The 18,336-nt window shown below is 43.4% G+C and overlaps 1 protein-coding gene across 1 annotated transcript in view; it reads right to left on the bottom strand.

Annotated features, from left to right (window-relative positions):
- Positions 1-17,893, bottom strand: part of LMBRD1 (LMBR1 domain containing 1) — a 142,290-nt gene extending 124,397 nt beyond the window's left edge. The window contains exons 1-2 of the mRNA XM_081530063.1: positions 17,717-17,893; positions 10,276-10,452 (exon numbers count right to left, since the gene is read on the bottom strand). Coding sequence (XP_081386189.1) covers positions 10,276-10,452; positions 17,717-17,791 — 252 coding nt within the window. The 5' untranslated portion in view covers positions 17,792-17,893. The remainder of the gene's footprint in view (positions 1-10,275; positions 10,453-17,716) is intronic.
- Between the last annotated feature and the right edge of the window lie 443 nt (positions 17,894-18,336).

Raw genomic sequence — 18,336 nt, 5'->3', positions numbered from 1 at the left:
CCCTGGGTCGGGAAGACCCCCAGAGGAAGAAATGGCAACCCACTCCAGTATCCTTGCCTGGAGGAGTCCACAGACACAGGAGCCTGGAGGGCCACATCCATGGGGTCGCAGTCAGACACGACTGAGCATACACACTCTGTATGTTTCATGAGCCAATGTCACTGGCCACCCACACAAGGCAGTGTAATGGAAAACGTCCAGCTATTCTTTACGGTTTTGTAGTTTGGTTTTTTTTTTCATCTGTGGAGTTAATTATTACACAGAAAAACTAGAAACAATGAAATTATCTTGCGAAAAACATTCATAGTGCCAGGAGCTGAAAAAAAGGTCAACGGAAACACTTCAGACATTATCAAAATAAACCCTTGACCAAAGGAAGGCAGAAATAACTAGGAAGGTAAAGTAGACAAAACAGAGAAAGTGTAGCTGACTGCCTGCCTGGTGTCCTCAGCTCCTAAGCCCAATGTCAGCAGTCCTCGACATCTCGAGTTTCCAAACAACTGTACCTGATAAGCAGGTTCCTAATTGGTTTAGAGGCTTCAACATCCGAGGTGGACATTGAGAAACTCAGATGACAGACATATCCATTTAAGAATAAGAAATGCACTTCGTAAAACTTACGCCACAACATAATTCATCATGGAAAACAACAACCTGCACATTTTAATAAGGATGAAAGAAATTAAAGACGCTGCGGCACACTTTTACCCTGAGACACCTACAGCTATGGCAGGAAGTCTGAAACTGGTTCTTAAATACTAATATCTAAATACTCTTGTCTTTCACTAAGCATCTCAAGAGAATTCATTAATAATTTTTTGGAGCAAATGCTCTTTACAGTTTACCAGACATAGTTCTTTGAAAGCCTCTTCAGTTCTCATTTAACTATTAGCACAGGCCAGCTTCAAACGACAACTCAGGAAATTCACTAGTCCCCGAGCCAGCACTCCAAAAAAGAGACAAGACAAAAAGGGAAACAAAGAATACTTTAAAACATCAATATATATACATCAAAGTATTGGGGGAAAACTGGTGTATTATCTAAGCTTTCAGCTGGCTAAAAATAAACATAACTAGACAGAGACAACTACTGATAAGTAAATGAAAAGTAGAAATCAATGAGTCAATTCCTAGGCAAGTTGTTAAGAAGTCTGCGGTCCCCGAGGAGGAGAAAGGGGTCTGGGGCTCTCAAAGTGGAAATAGGGGTCTGGAATTCTCGAGGAGGAAGAAAGGACAAACATCTTCTTTTTCCTCTACATTCCTTAGTCTTAGTCACATAAAACATTTTTTTCCTTTAAGCCCAGAACTGATGATTACGTAACAAACAACTCAGCTTAAACTCTGTACTAAGGATTATAGAACAACAATGTGTCCTGCTTGAGGACAGTTTCTCCTTCCTGAAAACCTTCTGGCTAATCCTGTTATCTTAAAATGTAAATTGTGGGAGTGGGTCTAGTAAGATCTTTACAACCTTGGACATTCTTTTGATTTATTGTAATAACCAATTAAAAACATACACAGCTCCCTTGCTAACACTAGCGAGCACTCTCCATCCCCCTTGTGATGTCTGTGTCATAAAGAAGCTTTCTCTCTCCCTTTTTATACTTTAATAAAACTCAGCTAGACAAAAGCTCTTGAGTGATCAAGCCTGGTCCCTGGTCCCGAAGCTAAATCTTCTTTGGAGATCACGAATCCGACACCGTTCACCATAAGCTATCACTTTGGGGGCTGGTCCAGGATCTTCAGGCCAAGGTAAGAACACTCAGAGCTGTCTCTGCTTTCTCAGTACACAGGTTTTCTGAGATCACGAATCCGATCTCAGTACACAGGTTTTCTGAGATCACGAATCCGACACCGTTCACCGTAAGCTATCACCTTGGGGGCTGGTCCGGGATCTTCAGGCCAAGGTAAGAACACTCAGGGCTTTCTCTCTGCTTTCTCTGTACACAGGTTTTCTGCTTTACTAACTCTACAGTGTGCTTGTGTGAATGGACGATACGCCCCTGCGTGAAGTAAGCATTGAGCCCTGCTCTGCAGTTTCACGGTGCCTCGTAATGACCAAAGGCAGCCCCAAAAAGGGGAACCTTTTTGGAGGTTTATACTGACCTGCTAATGCCAAGAGACACCCAATGTCCCTGCAAGGGGAGCAGCCAGAAATGGGCAAAGCATGTGGACGGAACTTTCCCTTCTCGGTCACCTTTTCCTGGTCTCTTTGACCATTTCATAATTGCGTGGGGAATTAGAACTACTAACGTAATCTGCCGGATCATGGACTTTCAAGGGACTTGTAATCCATGCCGCGATTATGTACTTTTACTTAGACCCCGAGTATGGAAGCACCTAGCCTTGCTAGGAGCCGCAAGTTCCAAGAGCACGTCTGGGAGCGAGGCAGAGCTCTAGCTCCAGGAACACCTTTCAGTGTAGAGGTCACTCTCTTGGCTGCCGGCCTCAGAGGCCAGCGACCTGAAAGTGAGTCTCTGTCATGGCTGTGTCTCCCATCTATGTGGACAGAGGCCCTGCTGGTGACCATAAGGATTTTGAGGACACAGATCGGGAATTGCAAGATGTGGTTAGACTGGAATTACAATGGGCTTCTTTTGGTAGTGTCAGCTCTTAGCAGACCAGAGAAGGCTCTCTGATGGCTTTTGTCTCAACTCCCTAGATAGTCCTTTTGTGGAATCTGTGGACAGGAACTGGAAGGACTGGCTTGAGGACAGAAACTGCTTTTTCCTCGCTGGCTGACCCTTTTGCTGTCACACATGCTGGCATGGCGACACTCAGAAGGGACATCTTGGTGGCTGTCCGCCCCTTTATGACTCACCGCTTCTACTGCGGTCAGCACTGTACTCAGGAATGTGCACAGGCACGTGTAAGATGGAAGCTTCCCCGGTAGGACTAGCTTGGAAGCATTCCGGGAAACTACTCTGCCAAGTCAAACAAATGTCTTGGTGGTAAGGAACTGGAAATCAGTCTGGGATGCTATCAGGCCTACCCCTGGGGCATCTCCACCCCGCCTCGGTGATACAAGCAGGGGGGACGAGTAAGATGCCTGCTTTGGTAAGGGACTGACTAACTCCGACCAGGGAAGGAAAGCTTTGGTGGAGAGTCTGTCTACACCCCCACCTAGAGCAGGGAGGGACGCTTCTGGTGGAAAGAAGCCACGGCTGTGGATGCCACTTTTTTCTCTCTTACAGATGGGAGCTAACAGTTCCAGAACCACTCCTTTACAATGTATTTTAAAAAACTGGGATAAGTTTGATACCAAACTGATCTTCTGTGATACTGAATGGCCATAGTGTCCTTTAGAAGATGGGGAAACGCTGGCCTGTTGAAAGTTCTCTTAATTACGATACTGTTTTACAACCAGACCAGTTCCATAGAAAACAAGAGATGTGAGCAGAAGTGCCATATGTGTTGCTCTTTTTCCCTCTGTGAGACATGCCACACTTATGTCCTAAGGGTAAGGATTTGGGTGTGAAACCTTCAGCTCCCTCCTGTCCTCTTACCTTGCCCCTGTATCTGGGGCTCCCAACTGAACAGGCTGAGGATCAGGGCACCCTTCCAGGAGGGGTTGCCTCCGTCTAGGTAGAATTTCAAACAGTCCCAAAGCAGTCGAGACTATTTAAAGGCTATGTCTTAGGACAGACGCTGACTCCTGACTTGAGATCTCGAGTTCTGGGGGAAGCTACTGCTTTTGGAGATAAATGGCTTGAACATGAGACAAAGGGAAAAAGCAAACATGAAACAGCTCTCCTCCCTACTGGGAGCCAAGCAGTTCCCATAACTGCCAGACTGAGGCTATAACACGGCTAAAGGAAGGTAGGATCAGAGTCTTTGCAAGAAGTAATCTTCAAGGACTCAAGTGAGCGCACACTAAGACTAAACTATGCTAAGCTGGCTGACATAGAACAGGGAGAGAAGGAAACTCCTAGTAAATTCCTAGATAGACTCCGGGAGGCTCTCCACAAGTTTACTGACATTGATCCTGAAAGTGCAGAGGGAGGAATGATCTTAAAAGATTTATCACTCATCTGGCTCCAGATATCCACTGTAAGTTACCAAAACAGGCATTTGTACCAAATCAGTCTTTAAAAATTTTAAACTGTTGCAGTTGGCTCAGATGGTATATTATGGTAGAGAATATGAGGAAAATACGAGGCAAAAAAAAGACCAGGAAAAGGCTGAAGCCCCAGCATGACTGTTAGACCTCCTCTGAAACAGCCTGAGAAGAATGCCCAGAGGGACCCAGGTGAAAAGGGATGGGCTTGCTATCACTGTGGAAAGGAGGGCACCTCAGGCGGGACTGCCTTCAGGCATCCAAGCCGCCCCCAGCTCCATGTCCGGTCTGCAAGGGACCACAGTGGAAGAGAGACTGCCACAGAGGCACAGATCCCAGGGGTTGGACTCTCAAGACAATCAGGACTGAAGGTGCCCAGGGGTCCCCATACAAGCTCCCGTCCTAATTACACCTGAGGAACCCTGGGTGTTAATAACTGTGGGGGCCAAACCATTGATCTTTTTTGGACACTGGGGCAACTTTATGCTCACTAAAGCCCTTGATCCACTTTCCTCCCGATCCACTACCGTAATGGGGCAGCTGTCTGGACGAGCCAAACACTATTATTTCAGTCATCCTTTAAGCTGCAAGCAGGACTCTGCACTGTTTTCTCACAAGTTTCTGATCGCTCCAGAGATTCCCCCACCCCTTCTGGGGAGGGATATACTGAACAAGGTCCAGGCCTCTGTTTTCATGAATATGGAACCTGTGCTTATAACTGAAGAAAATGTAAATCCTAAAGTGTGGGCTGATGGAAAAACTGTGGGTCAAGCACAAAATGCTGTTCCTGTCGTTATTAAACTCAAAGACCTTCACCTACTTCCACATCAAAAGCAGTAACCATTAAAACCTGAGGTTAAGGAAGGGTTAAAACCCATCATTGAAAATTTAAAGGAACAAGGACTATTAATTCCCTGTTACAGTCCATGCAGCACTCCTATTTTGGGTGTAAAAAAAAAGTTAAATGATAAATGAAGACTTGTTCAAGATATACAAATAGTAAGTGCCTAATCCTGATACTTCACTGTCTGAAATTTCTGACTGAACGAAATATTTTTTAGTCACTGATTTGAAGTTTGCTTTCTAGAGTTGAATCTATACTAAATCATCCTCTACCTATGACTTTAAGAAGATTGAGAGGGTTCTTGGGCATTATAGGCTATTGCCTCATTTGGATTCTGGGTTATGGGGAATTTGCCCAGCCTCTAAACTTATAATTGAGACTCAGCAGGCCCAAACCGACAAGCTGATTTGGTCCCCAGATACTCAAAGGGTTTCTAAGGCTCTTCAAACTGCTCTCTTGCAGGCTCCCGCTTTGAGCTTGCCCATAGAATCAGAGTTTAGTTTGTTTGTTACTGAAAAAAGGCTATGGCTACATTGGCTAAGGGTAATTGCTACTACTGTTTTGCGAATGCCTAAAGCTCGTAAGTTTACTAATGGGCGAAATCTTAATGTACTGACTTCTCATGATGTAAGTGGGATCTTAAACTCTAAAGTTCAGAGGAACAATGGCTCCATCTTTAAAGCTGCTGTAACTCAAGGCATGTCGAAAGCTCTAGGAATAGAGTATCACTTACACAGTTCCTGGAGACCCCGATCTTCAGGAAAGGTTGAAAAGACTAATGACATTATCACGAGGCATCTTGGTAAGCTAACTCAGGAAACACAAGACAGTGGGCTTAGTTTTACCCATACCTTTAACAATGAGGGTATGAACTGCCCCCAAAATGGGATTACCTCAATGACAGACTGGTTTTGCACACAGATATTGTCATAGGTCCTAAAGCCTTAGAACTAACTATGTGACTCAGCTTTCAGCCTTTACAACAGACATTCAGTTCAGTTCAGTCGCTCAGTCATGTCCGACTCTTTGCGACCCCATGAATAGCAGCACACCAGGCCTCCCTGTCCATCACCAACTCCCACAGTTTACCCAAACCCATGTCCATCGAGTCGGTGATACCATCCAGCCATCTAATCCTCTGTCGTCCCCTTCTGCTCCTGCTCCCAATCCTTCCCAGCATTAAGGTCTTTTCGAATGAGTCAACTCTTCACATGAGGTGGCCAAAGTATTGGAGTTTCAGCTTCAACATCAGTCCTTCCAATGAACACCCAGGATTGATCTCCTTTAGGATGGACTGGTTGGATCTCCTTGCAGTCCAAGGGACTCTCAAGAGTCTTCTCCAACACCACAGTTCAAAAGAATCAATTCTTCGGCACTCAGTGTTCTTCACAGTCCAACTCTCACATCCATACGTGACCACTGGAAAAACCATAGCCTTGACTAGACGGACCTTTGTGGGCAAAGTAATGTCTCTGCTTTTAAATATGCTATCTAGGTTGGACATAACCTTCCTTCCAAGGAGTAAGCATCTTTTAATTTCATGGCTGCAATCACCATCTACAGTGACATTACCGGGAGGTTAACTCCTGACCCAGCCTTTGAGTCAAACAAGCCAGTGTTTGAGCCAGGAACGGACATGGGTCTGAGAATCTATGTAGGTTTGCTTCTGCTGACTCCAAAAGTCCTGAGTCTGCCATTGGACCCTCAAGACAACGCATTCCTGTCCTGGGCACATTTCTACACCACATTCCATAATACTGGAATCATAATTGCTGGGTCTGTGGAGCACTACCCCTTCTCATCAATTAAAGACTTCCCATGGTGGGTTTCTCCACTTCAAGCAAAAGACTTTCTTCAACTCTGTGATGACATCCAGCAATCCTAACATGGACTGGTATAACATATTGTACCTTAACTATGGACATAATGTAACTTTTAATTTTGATAAGGTTTTAACTTGTTTAATGACTGTTTTGCCTTACATCTGTAACTCTAAAATGGAGTTTGTTTCTAACCATCTGAAAGCTTTTAAGTTACAAATGGTTGTTCAGGCTCCTACGAGTGCCACAGCCTCCTCCAGCTATTACTTGGGGCCCCTGAATCAGAGACACTCCATATGAGGATTAGCAGAATACGTTGCTTTAACAATTTAGGGACTACACCCCTCAACAGCAGGAAGTAGTTATGCAACAAAAACAACGCCCCTTTCCCTTGGCAACATAATTCTCCTAAAAGAAAAGGAGGGAATGAGAGTCAATTCCTAGGCATGTTGATAAGAAGTCCGGGGTCCCCGAGGAGGAGAAAGGAGTCTGGGGCTCTCAAAGTGGAAACAGAGGTCTGGAATTCTCAAGGAGGAGGAGAGGACAAACATCTTTTTTTTGTCTACATTCCTTAGTCACATAAAACATTTTTTTCTTCAAGCCCAGAACTGATGATTACGCAACAAACAACTCAGTTTAAACTCTGTACTAAGGATTATAAAACAACAATGTGTCCTGCTTGAGGACAGTTTCTCCTTCCTGGAAACCTTCTGGCTAATCCTGTTACCTTAAAATGTAAGTTATAGGAGTGGGTCTAGTAAGATCTTAACAACCTTGAACCATTCTTCTGATTTACTGTAATAACCAATTAATAAAGTATATAACTTCCTTGCTAACACTAGCAAGGGGGGCACTCTATATCCCCCTTGTGATGTCTGTGTCAGAAGATTTCTCTCCCCCTTTTTTTCTCTGTCCCTATTTAAAAAAAGCTTGTGAGTGATCAAGCCTGGTTCCTGGTCCCGAAGTTAAATCTTCTTTGGAGATCACGAACCCAACACCATTCACCATAAGCTATCACAAAGGCCATGCAATTGCTGAATAATGAATCCCTCGATAATGAAAAAGTTTTTTAAAAAGAGAGGAAAAACCTTGCAAAATGCAATTTTTCCCTTCTAATTACTGGTGCCACATTTAGATTTTTGTTGTTGTTTAGTCACTAAGTCATGCCTGACTCTTTCACAACTTCATGAACTGCAGCACTGGCTTTCCTGTCCTTCACCATCTCCCAGAGTTTGCTCAGACTCATGTCCACTGAGGTCAGTGATGCTAACCATCTCATCCTCTGTCACCCCCTTCTTTTGCCTTCAATCTTTTCCAGTATCAGGGTCTTTTCCAATGAGTTGACTCTTCACATCAAGTGGCCAAAGTACTGGAGCTTCAGTATCAGCATTAGTCCTTCCAAAGAATATTCAGGGTTGATTTTCTTTAGGATAGACTAGTTTGATCTCCTTGCTGTCCATGGGACTCTCAAAGAGTCTTTCCAGCATCACAATTCGAAACTATCACTTATTTAGTGCTCAGATTTCTTCATGGTTCAACTCTCACATCTGTATGTGACTATTGGAAAAACTGCGGCTTTCACTATAGACCTTTGCCAACAGTGATGTCTCTGCTTTTTAATATGCTGTCTAGGTTTGTCCTTCCAAGGAGCAAGTGTCTTTTAATTTTATGGCTGCAGTCACCATCCAAATTGATTTTTGAGCCCAAGAAAATAAAATCTGTCACTATTTTCACTTTTTCCCCATCTATTTGCCAAGAAGTGATGGGACTGGATGCCATGATCTTAGTTTTTTGAATGCTGAGTTTTAAGCCATTTTATTCACTTTCTTCTTTCACCCTCATAAGAGGCTCCTTAGTTCCTCTTCACTTTCTGCCATTAGAGTGGTATCATCTGCATTATCTGTGGTTGTTACTTCTCCTGCCAATCTTTATTCCAGCTTGTGGTTCATCCAGCCAAGCATTTCACATGATGTATTCTGCATAGCAGTTAAATAAGCAGGGTGACAATATACGTACGGCCTTGTCATACTCCTTTCCCAATTCTGAACCAATCTGTTGTTCCATGTCTGTTCTTAACTGTTGCTTCTTGACCTGCACGTAGGTTTCTCAGCAGACAAGTAGATTTAACAAACATAAAATAACCACACTAACTACAGCTATACATTTTCTTCTCTAATGGAGCATTTAATAGAATAAATGCCATAAGTCTTAGTGGGAAATACTTCTGTTTCTTTAGGTGGGTGAATTCCTAAAGTCTTATTTAAACAAGTATAATGTAACCTCACAAATTAAAAAGAAATAAATAAAACAAAAATCTAGTATCCAAAAAGTGATTACTAAACTAAGCATGGTCCCAGAATAACTACATGATCTAAGGGAGCTCATAATTTCATTAAAATACTTTAGAAATTTCCAGATGAAAATGTAATTCAACAGAATCTAAACAAACCAAATATTCTAAATTTAAATATTAAAAAAAACCCTCCTGCTCAAACAATAATTATACACTGCATATAGGAAATCCCAGTAACAGCATCTTCAAACCCCAAACCTGAGATGGGATATGTCACCTCTCTGAACCTTGGCTTCCTGCCCATGAAAACAGAGATAACACTATCTACCTCAGTGGGTTGTTGGGACATTAAGATATGTAAACCATCTAGAAGAGGGTCTGACATACACTAAGTACTCTATGGACACTAGTTACTCTCTCTCTACAGCATTCAGCACATACTAAGAGCTCAATTAATACTTGCTAAATGAATGACTAATCTATAGCAAAGAACTGCAGTTTTCACAGCAATTAGAATCTAGCCAAACCTAACTCAAAAAAATTACCAAATTATTTAAGTCCAGTTGGCCCAATTCAGGAAGTTATTTTGCAACCATGCATTACTGAGATAATTAATTAAAATAATATTTCATTCAAATATTTAAGTGCCTACTATGTGTCAGACACTGGCCACCTAGAAACAAACAAGACACACTTCCTATCTCATAAAGCTTACACTAGTAAGAAATGTAAAAGTAATTTGCATAATCGAAAAGGAACTCAGAAGCCTTCCAGTCTAACACCATGCATTTTAAATATAAGAAACATGAAGTCCAGAAAAGTTCAGTTTGGCCAAAGACACAAGCTAGGTAGTGAGGAGCCAAGACTAGAACTCGGGTCTGATTGTCTTCAGCCTGCATCGCAGTGACTCAGGGTCTTCAATATGACACAGAGATGAAGACCATAGTCTGCCACTAACAAAGGTCCTTCTAAATTATCTTAATTAGATAATGCAAATGAAGTCAGACTTCAAGGGAGCCACGAAAGGCACAAAAATAAAACCTACTGTGATCACTTGGCAAATTTTCTGATTAACAAAAAGACTTCTTGGATGGTTGTAAATCAGTGAAAAGTCTGTTTCACGTGAGTTGTCACATCTTCAGCCTCTCTGTGCATTTCCATTCTCGCTTATTCCCAGAGACAACAATAAAACACACACTGCCCTGCTACACATTTAATTAAATACTTAATCACCAAGAATATGAAAGGACAAAATAATTACCTTAAATGTACCATTTTGATTTTTCATGTAAGAAACCAAAAATATATCCACTGGAAGAAGTGCTGAAGTGATCAGTGCAATGGCCAGAGAAAAAATGGCAGTTATGGTGGAGACAACTTCACTTTCCCGCTGGCTCTGATATTTGCGAACGTATATCCAGCAGAACGCCAAGATAGCCTGAAACAGACAGAAAGAAATGTTTTGTTACTGCCCTATCTATGCTCTAATACTGATTCTAGAATGTGTTTTAAAGTTCCCGGTGGGAAACTTTATGTCAAGTAAAGATGCTTTCGGATGTGCATGGAGATGTCCCCTACCCCTTAAAAACTTAGTTAGGATTTATCATTTTCAAAGCCAAGTTCATTAAAGCAGTACATCATCACTGGGGTGCCAAGACACCAAAAAAACAAGCAAAGGTTGTTGGTAACAGTGTTCAGTTACATATTTCCTCACAAACACTGTATGACCATTAATGGTTGACACATTACAGTTATAACTAGCTCTGAATACTTTTCCCTATATATTTTCCCAAGCTAAAGGAGATGTAACTAAAAGTTGTTTCCCATTGTTCACTCCAGCACTATTTACAATAGCCAGAACATGGAAGCAACCTAGATGTCCATCAACTGATGAATGGATAAAGAAGTTGTGGTACATATACACAATGGAATATTACTAAGCCATAAAAAGGAACACCTTTGAGTCAGTTCTAATGAAGTGGATGAACCTAGAACCTATTATACAGAGTGAAGTAAGTCAGTAAGAGAAAGATAAATATCATATTCTAACACATATACACAGAATCTAGAAAAATGGTACTGAAGAATTTACTTACAGGGCAGCAGTGGAGAAACAGACATAGAGAATAGACTTATGGACATGAGGCGAGGGGAGGAGAGGGTGAAATGTACGGAAAGAGTAACATGGAAACTTACATTACCATATAAATTGGCAATGGGATTTTTATGTATGGCTAAGAAACTCAAACTGGGGCTCTGTATCAACCTAGAGGGGTGGGATGGGGAGGGAGATGGGAGGGAGGTTCAAACGGGAGGGGATATATGTATATCTATGGCTGATTCATGTTGAGGTTTAACAGAAAACAATAAACTTTTGTAAAGCAATTATCTGTCAATAGAGAAATAAATTAATTTTTTAAAAAAGTTGTTTTATCCTGTTCTTACTACAGAGGCATCACAAAACACCACCAAAACTCAAATTAACTTTTGTCCCTTTGTGACAGTTCACGAGTATCATTTAGCTAAAGATTAACTGTCAACAATCACCATGCAATCAATGTATTATACTGTAATTCACATTTTAAAGAGCATTAAACAAAGAAGAATGAACACTGAAAACGGATGCATGTGCATTACAAGGAACTTTCCAGGGAAAAAAGTACACTCAGAGGTACTGAGGTTGACATCTGTAATCCATCAGGTCCTCTTAACTAACAGTCACCAACATCTTTCTAGAAATTAACACAGAGTAAAGGACTTTACTCTTGCATTTCTAGCATCAGAATTCAAATTCTGGCATCAGAATTCCCTGGAGGGCCGCTACAGCAGTTTCAAATTCAACAGGTCTGAAAAAGGTCCAGAAAACCTGTATTTGTAACAAGTTCCCAGGAAGGCTGATGCCGGTCCAGAGACTACACTTCAAGAATCTCTGCTTTACTCAGTCATAGGGGATGGCAAGCAGATCTTCAATGGGTGATTCTCAACCTTGGCTATGTTAGAATCCCCTGGGTAAAAACTTAAAATTCCTTTACGGCCTCCCCCAAATCACCTTCATCATAGACTGAGACTTCTGCAGGCATCAGCACTGGGGATCCCAGTCTGAGGCAAACTTGAGAACCGAGGTTTTAAGTGAGCTCTATAAAAGCTCTAGGACACAAGCTTTGTTCTGGCCTTCCACACTTTTCAACAGATTTAACTTCAGTGTAGACAAGGTACGGGTTCCCTAGAGAAAGAGATCCGGGCATGGCTTTCTTGACATATGAGAAGACATTTTTGGCATAAGCTGTTTTGTGATTTAACCCCAGCCACAATGCTTGCCCTTGGGCAGATCTCAGTAATTAAAGATCTAGGGGGAATAAAATGATGCAGAAACAAACCACTCTATCAGGCAAGAGAAGTAACTACAGCAAAGACAGTACATCAGTTGTAAACACTCCCAGGTCTGTTTTAAAGATTGTCCTGGAGTGTTCAACTACGAGATCACCTGGAACCTGAGGGATGATGCCGATCTTTTCTGACCCTTCTTGGATTCTGTCTACCACTCAAGCCCCTTCATGCATATGTATGACCCTTAGCTTTAAACTTCCCCAATCTTGAGGATGAGGACTGCCCTAGGAAAGACTCCCAGTGTTCTCCCTTCTCCTGACCTTTGGGTTGGTTGTGTCTGCTGGCTCAACATGCATCAACAGGCAAACCTAGTTTTTCATGTAACGTTATTTCCCTTTTGGGCATCATAGCTCAAGAGCCAAAAATGAACTAAGAACACCACCTAACAAGTTACAGTTTCCAAATTCTCCTACCAGAATCAAGAGAAAAGAACAGTTCCATCATTGCAGAAAAACCTCCTTTGCCCCTCCATAATTAACCCCTCTTGCCACTTCCCTGGAGGCTCAGTTGGTAAAGAATCTGCCTGCAATGCAGAAGATCTGGATTTGATCTCTGGGTTGGGAAGATCCCCTGAAGGAGGTCATGGCAACCCACTCCAAGATTCTTGCTTGGAGAACCCCCTTGGACAGAGGAGCCTGGTGGGCTACAGTCCATGGGGTCACAAAGGGTTGGACATGACTGAATGACTAAACGCACCACTCCCTAGCCCTTGACAACCACTATCTATTATCTGCACTCACAGCTTTTGCTTCTTCTAAAATGTCAGTGTACTTACACAGTATGTCTTCTGAGTCTGGCTTCTTTTACTTAACCTAATGAATTTTAAATCCATCCAAGTTGTTGCATGTAATTTCTTTACATTACTAACGTTTCAGTTGGTGTCAGAACAGCAGAAAAAATAAAGTGAAAAGAAAAATGTGCACTTTGGAACATGGATGTTGGAGAGAGAGAAATAAAAGGAAATGTAGGGAGGGAAGGAGGAAAAAAGGAAGGAAAAAGATCTTTAATCAAATTCTGGCTTAACAATTTATTAATTTCATTTTCTTTTGGAAAATATTCTTTTATAAAATGTTACTTATATTAATATTTAATGGGTTTGTTTCTAAATTGACAAATATAGCTTTCCCCAAATTACTTTGCAAGTCACTGGAAGATGAGCCTTTCCATCCTTAGCAGCAGCTAAGACAAAAAACTGAATAAACTTTTTGTTGGACTTGAAGAAGATCTGTACTTAGTTTGAAGCAGTAGGTATTACTGCAGAGGAAGGAGTTTGCCAATAACAGCCAGACAAGTAGGAAAAGGGCAAGCTAAGCAAAACAGTTCAGCCAGAGGTTCCCAAACTTTTAGGGGTTTGGGGAAACTTTATGAAAACAGACTTCAAAGAGCTTTTTGTTTTCAGGTTAAATCTATCAATAGTTACCACATTATAAAATAAACCAACTGTCCTCATTTGTAAGATATTTCTTTCATAGCAGGTTATAGGAATTGAATGTCAAGAGTTTAGCACAGTGCCTGAGCTAGTAATTGCTTAACAAAGAGCAGCAAATATTATTAAATGTCATATGAAATAACATTTTAGAGGATTTCATAAAAGAAACTAGTATATAATTCTGCTAACAGTCATAAGGAAAGATATAGAACAGTCCCCAACCCCTCCCAAGTGATTCTGACTTAACTGGTTTGAGCATTAGGGCTTTTAATGCTCCCCAGGTGTCTGTAATGAGACAGGAGGAGAAGTACCTGGGAAGAGGCAGGAGAATCAAGGAACACACACTGCCTGGGATCTTGTCAAACTGCAGATTCTGATTCCGCAGAGCTGGGGTCCCCTATATGTACTTCTAACAAGTTCCCAGATGATCCCCTCACTTGGAGTAACAAAAGTAAACTTGCTTTACAGAAAGGACGACTCAGTCTAATATAGTAATGGGAAATGCAATTTGAGAGATGGTGTAAGCCAACGTACTGACAATCCTGTGGGTGTGGGGACTAGGGTGAAGGGCTCAGATTTGATATAGTAAATGTAGACAATTAAATTATAGGCTTGGAGGAGCTGAGTCTAACCTTTCCTTATGTGACAGAAGAAAATGAAGTCCATCCTGTTTGCCCAAGATTACAAAGTTGTCAATGTCAATGTGTTCTGAATCTTTAACAGGTGATTAGCAGCAGTTCTCAAAGCGTTAAGTCCCCAGACCCCTGGCAGTCCCACAACTCTTTCTGGGGATCTGCAAATTGAAAACTATTCTCACAATACTACTAAAATGTCATTTGCCCTTTCCACATTGATATTTGCACTCGTGGTGCGTAAGTTATAGGGGGCGGGGGAGTGAAAGTCCCTCAGTCCTGTCAGACTCTGCCACCCCATGGACTATATTCTGCAGGCCAGAATACTGGAATGGGCAGTCGTTCCCTTCTCCAGGGGATCTTCCCAACAGGGATCAAACCCAGGTCTCCCACATCGCAGGTGGATTCTTTACCAGCTGAGCCACTAGGGAAACCCAATGGTAGGGAAAACTGCTGGCCAATTAAGCACAAATCAAAACAATGGAACCAAACATGCCAGTAGTGACTTTTTTTTAACCACCACACACTCACAGAAGGAAAGAATCACTAACTTAAAACTACAATCGACAAAGCAGTAAATGTCAACTTCATTAAACTTCAACCCCTGACTTTAATATTCCACGGAGGAAAACGTGAATGTGCTCAAGTAGTGATGGCTGTCTCCAGGAAAAAGCACCCTATATTAAGAGCTGAAAGCCAAAGGAGGCACTATTTCCAAGAAACAACATTTTCACTTGAAAGCGCAAACGACTATGTATCCATGACTGTAAGCTGGGCAATTTCTCAATACTTATTTCTGAGACATTTCTTCTGGCAAGATCAGTGATGATACTGATGGATGTGATATTTGATTTATGTAATGAAATATATCCGTATTTCAAAGATCTGCTTAGCTCGGAGAACCAGTTATTTTCTAAATGACCAAACACATCATGTTATAAAACCACCCATAGGGGAAAGAACAAAAGTTCATTCATAGGGTTTCAAATCCCATATTTCATACTAAGAAGCTTCTACTTACTGAGTTTTGATGTGATATTATATAGAACAATGTCACAGTGACCTAAAAGATACTCAGCTTCCAACTACATATCACTAAAACCTCATGTATGTCAACCAAAGTAACCTCTCAAAAGCTTGGAGGCAGAAGCAGACACAAGAATCCAGTTCTCTTCTAATAATCCACAAATTAAAGAGATTTGCAGAAAATTAAACAATGGCCCTCATTTGTAATGTATTCCTATACTAACATTGAATTTCAAACCTTTAATTCTATTTCATTTTATTTTGTTCCTGCTGTAATATCACCAACTTAAATGCTTTCCCTTCCTTTTCCATCCAAAGTTTGCCTCTATTACACTTTCTCCCAAAATTCTTCTCTATTCTCTCAAGTCCTATTTATAAAATCATACTTTGGTTTTCAGTCCTTAATAGACCTGTTTCAAAAACTCTTATTTTCTCACCTATCTTCAGGCCCTCTTAAAGGCCACATTTTGTTTTATTTGCATCCTCCTACAATCTATAGCATAACTGCTGTATCTGAAATGTTTATTCATTGATAATTGCCAAGTTATTCTCCCTGGACTTTGATACAGGTTATGTGCTCCTTTGTTTTCCTCTCAACTGTCAGGAAGAAAGAAATTCACTTTTCCTTCTTAAGTTCTTTTGGCTGGTCTAACAATTAAATTGACATGAGCTAGATCAACAGGAGAAAATCAAATGTTTGATAACATGTATACTGTACAGGGGAGATACCCAAGAGAACTTAACAAAATGGCCAAAGCCCTCACCTTAAATACCACCTTCAGTTATAGACAGAGGATGCTGGAAGTGACAGCTTGGGACCTCATCAGGGAGGAAGGCACTTCACATCCAAGTAGAAAGCTAAAGTTTGGTAAACAAACTTTTGCTGGGCCACGCAGGGACAAAAGGACACAGAGGGACTCTCTGAGCTCTAGGCCCACCACACCTAGCTCACATTCTTTGCAGGTATCTCTGGTGATAAAACTTATTTTGAAGACAGGGCCCTGATCTAAACTCTTCCAGCGGCTAAGGCAGATGTAAAAAGAAATATTTCCTGAGTCTTCCGTTTCTTACAAATAACCAGCCTAAACTAGTCCCCAAGCCAGAGAGACATTTTGGGGTGCCAAATTCTGCTCCCCTACAAAGTGAAGTGAATACAACAGTCTGGAAAAGCCCAAGTACAGGCTGAGGAAACCAAAGCCAACCTTCAGATCTTTCACTTCCTCCAAGCAGAATAAAGCATGTTCCAAGGTAAAGGCATTATTACTCTCTGGGCAGGTGGTAAAGGCTACAAAAGAAACCTTTTCAAGTTTTCACACACTCAAGGAAGGAGGTCGTTTCTGTTACAACATCTACAAGAAAAAACATACTATACAGGTTGCAGACACCGTAACAGAATCTAGAAAGTAAAGTAAAATGAGGCAAATCTTGATTTCAACAAGTAAACCGGATTTTTTTTTTTTCTTTTTGGTTTGATTTTGTTGTTTTCCTACTACCAAGTGGCACTACTACTTCGGGACACTGAAGCAACAGCAAGTTGGGCTGAAGACTACCGGGAAGAGTGAGACTCGGGAGGGGAACTCCCAATTAAAAGGGTTTTAACGTGGGTTCAGGAAATAAAAGCTAGGCCGTCTGGCCCACGTTTTGCTGCCTGGATAAGCAGGAGTCAGGCGGCTGGGATGGAGGCACCTGAGGTCAGACAGGTGGGCACACAGACCCTGACCCTGGAAGTAACCAGGGCCCCAGCTCCGCGGCACAGGTGTCTCAGCCATCAAGGGCCAGGAAGGAAGGCGAAAGCCGGCGTCAGAACGCACGTCAACAAGGCAGTACCGTACAATGGGGGAGAGAAGGCTGCGGACCGACCCCACAGCGCTAAAGGCAGGGACACAGTGGAGCGGCTCCCAGCGCAGAGCCGGCTCGCGGGCCGACGACGCGGCGCCCGCGGGCGCGCAGGCGGGAGCTGCCTGCCCCCGGGGCCCGTCCTCTCGGCGCCCCGCTCCCCCGTGCGTAGGGGCCTCCGTCCGGCCTGGGTCCGGGGCGCCCCGGGGACCACCCCGCGCCCTCAGCCGGCGGCCGGCGCGCCTCTCCGGCGGCCGGTCCCGACCCGGCGCCTCCGCGGCGGCCGCCGGAGCCGGAGGGGCGGGACGAGGAAGTCGGGGCCACGGCACCCAGCGGCGGGGCCGCCCCCGTCCCCCTGCCAGGCCCCGGGGAACGCCAAGCGCCTCCCCTACCAGGAGGAGGAGGCCGAAGATGCACCAGCCGATCACCAGCTCGGCGGACGCCGCGCCAGCCGCCGCCGCCGCCATCTTCGCTTCCGGCGGAGACAGCACCGGTGAAGCGACAACAAGGAGGGGAGGGAGGAACCGGCGCAGGACGCGGCGCTCGCGCACCCTAAAGGTTAAAGGGGCGGAGGGGCGGAGCGCTGGTTGCCTAGGAGACTCGCAGGGAGCGGACCCCGGCGACAGCGGCCGGGGGCGGGGCGCGTCCGGGCGCCGTGACGTCACGTACGGCCAGCAGCGGGGCGGTGCTGGGCTCTGAAGGGCGTAGTCTCCCGGCGACGTCACGTAACTGGCTGCTGACCGGAAACGCCCAGGAGCCCGTGGGCCACGCAGCAGATGTGTCAACCGAGGCGAGCCGGCTCAGGGGCTTCCATTGCCATTGTAAGGGAAGAGGCTCTCTAGTCTCTTTGACAGAAGGGCTGCTCAATTAGCAGAAGGCCTCCTCAGGTTGTAGGAATGGCCGACTTTCCCAGCTGCCCAAATAACTTTCTGATTTGCTGGCGCCTGGGCCCAGCCTGAGTAGCTGCTAAGGTGGACGCTGCCTTATCATGGGATGTTATGGCCTTTGTATG

The sequence above is a fragment of the Giraffa tippelskirchi genome, chromosome 9 (assembly GCF_054371585.1).
Source record: "Giraffa tippelskirchi isolate mGirTip1 chromosome 9, T2T-mGirTip1v1.2.pri, whole genome shotgun sequence".
NCBI classification, from domain to species: Eukaryota; Metazoa; Chordata; class Mammalia; order Artiodactyla; family Giraffidae; genus Giraffa; species Giraffa tippelskirchi.
This window is presented reverse-complemented; position numbering and strand designations above follow the sequence as displayed.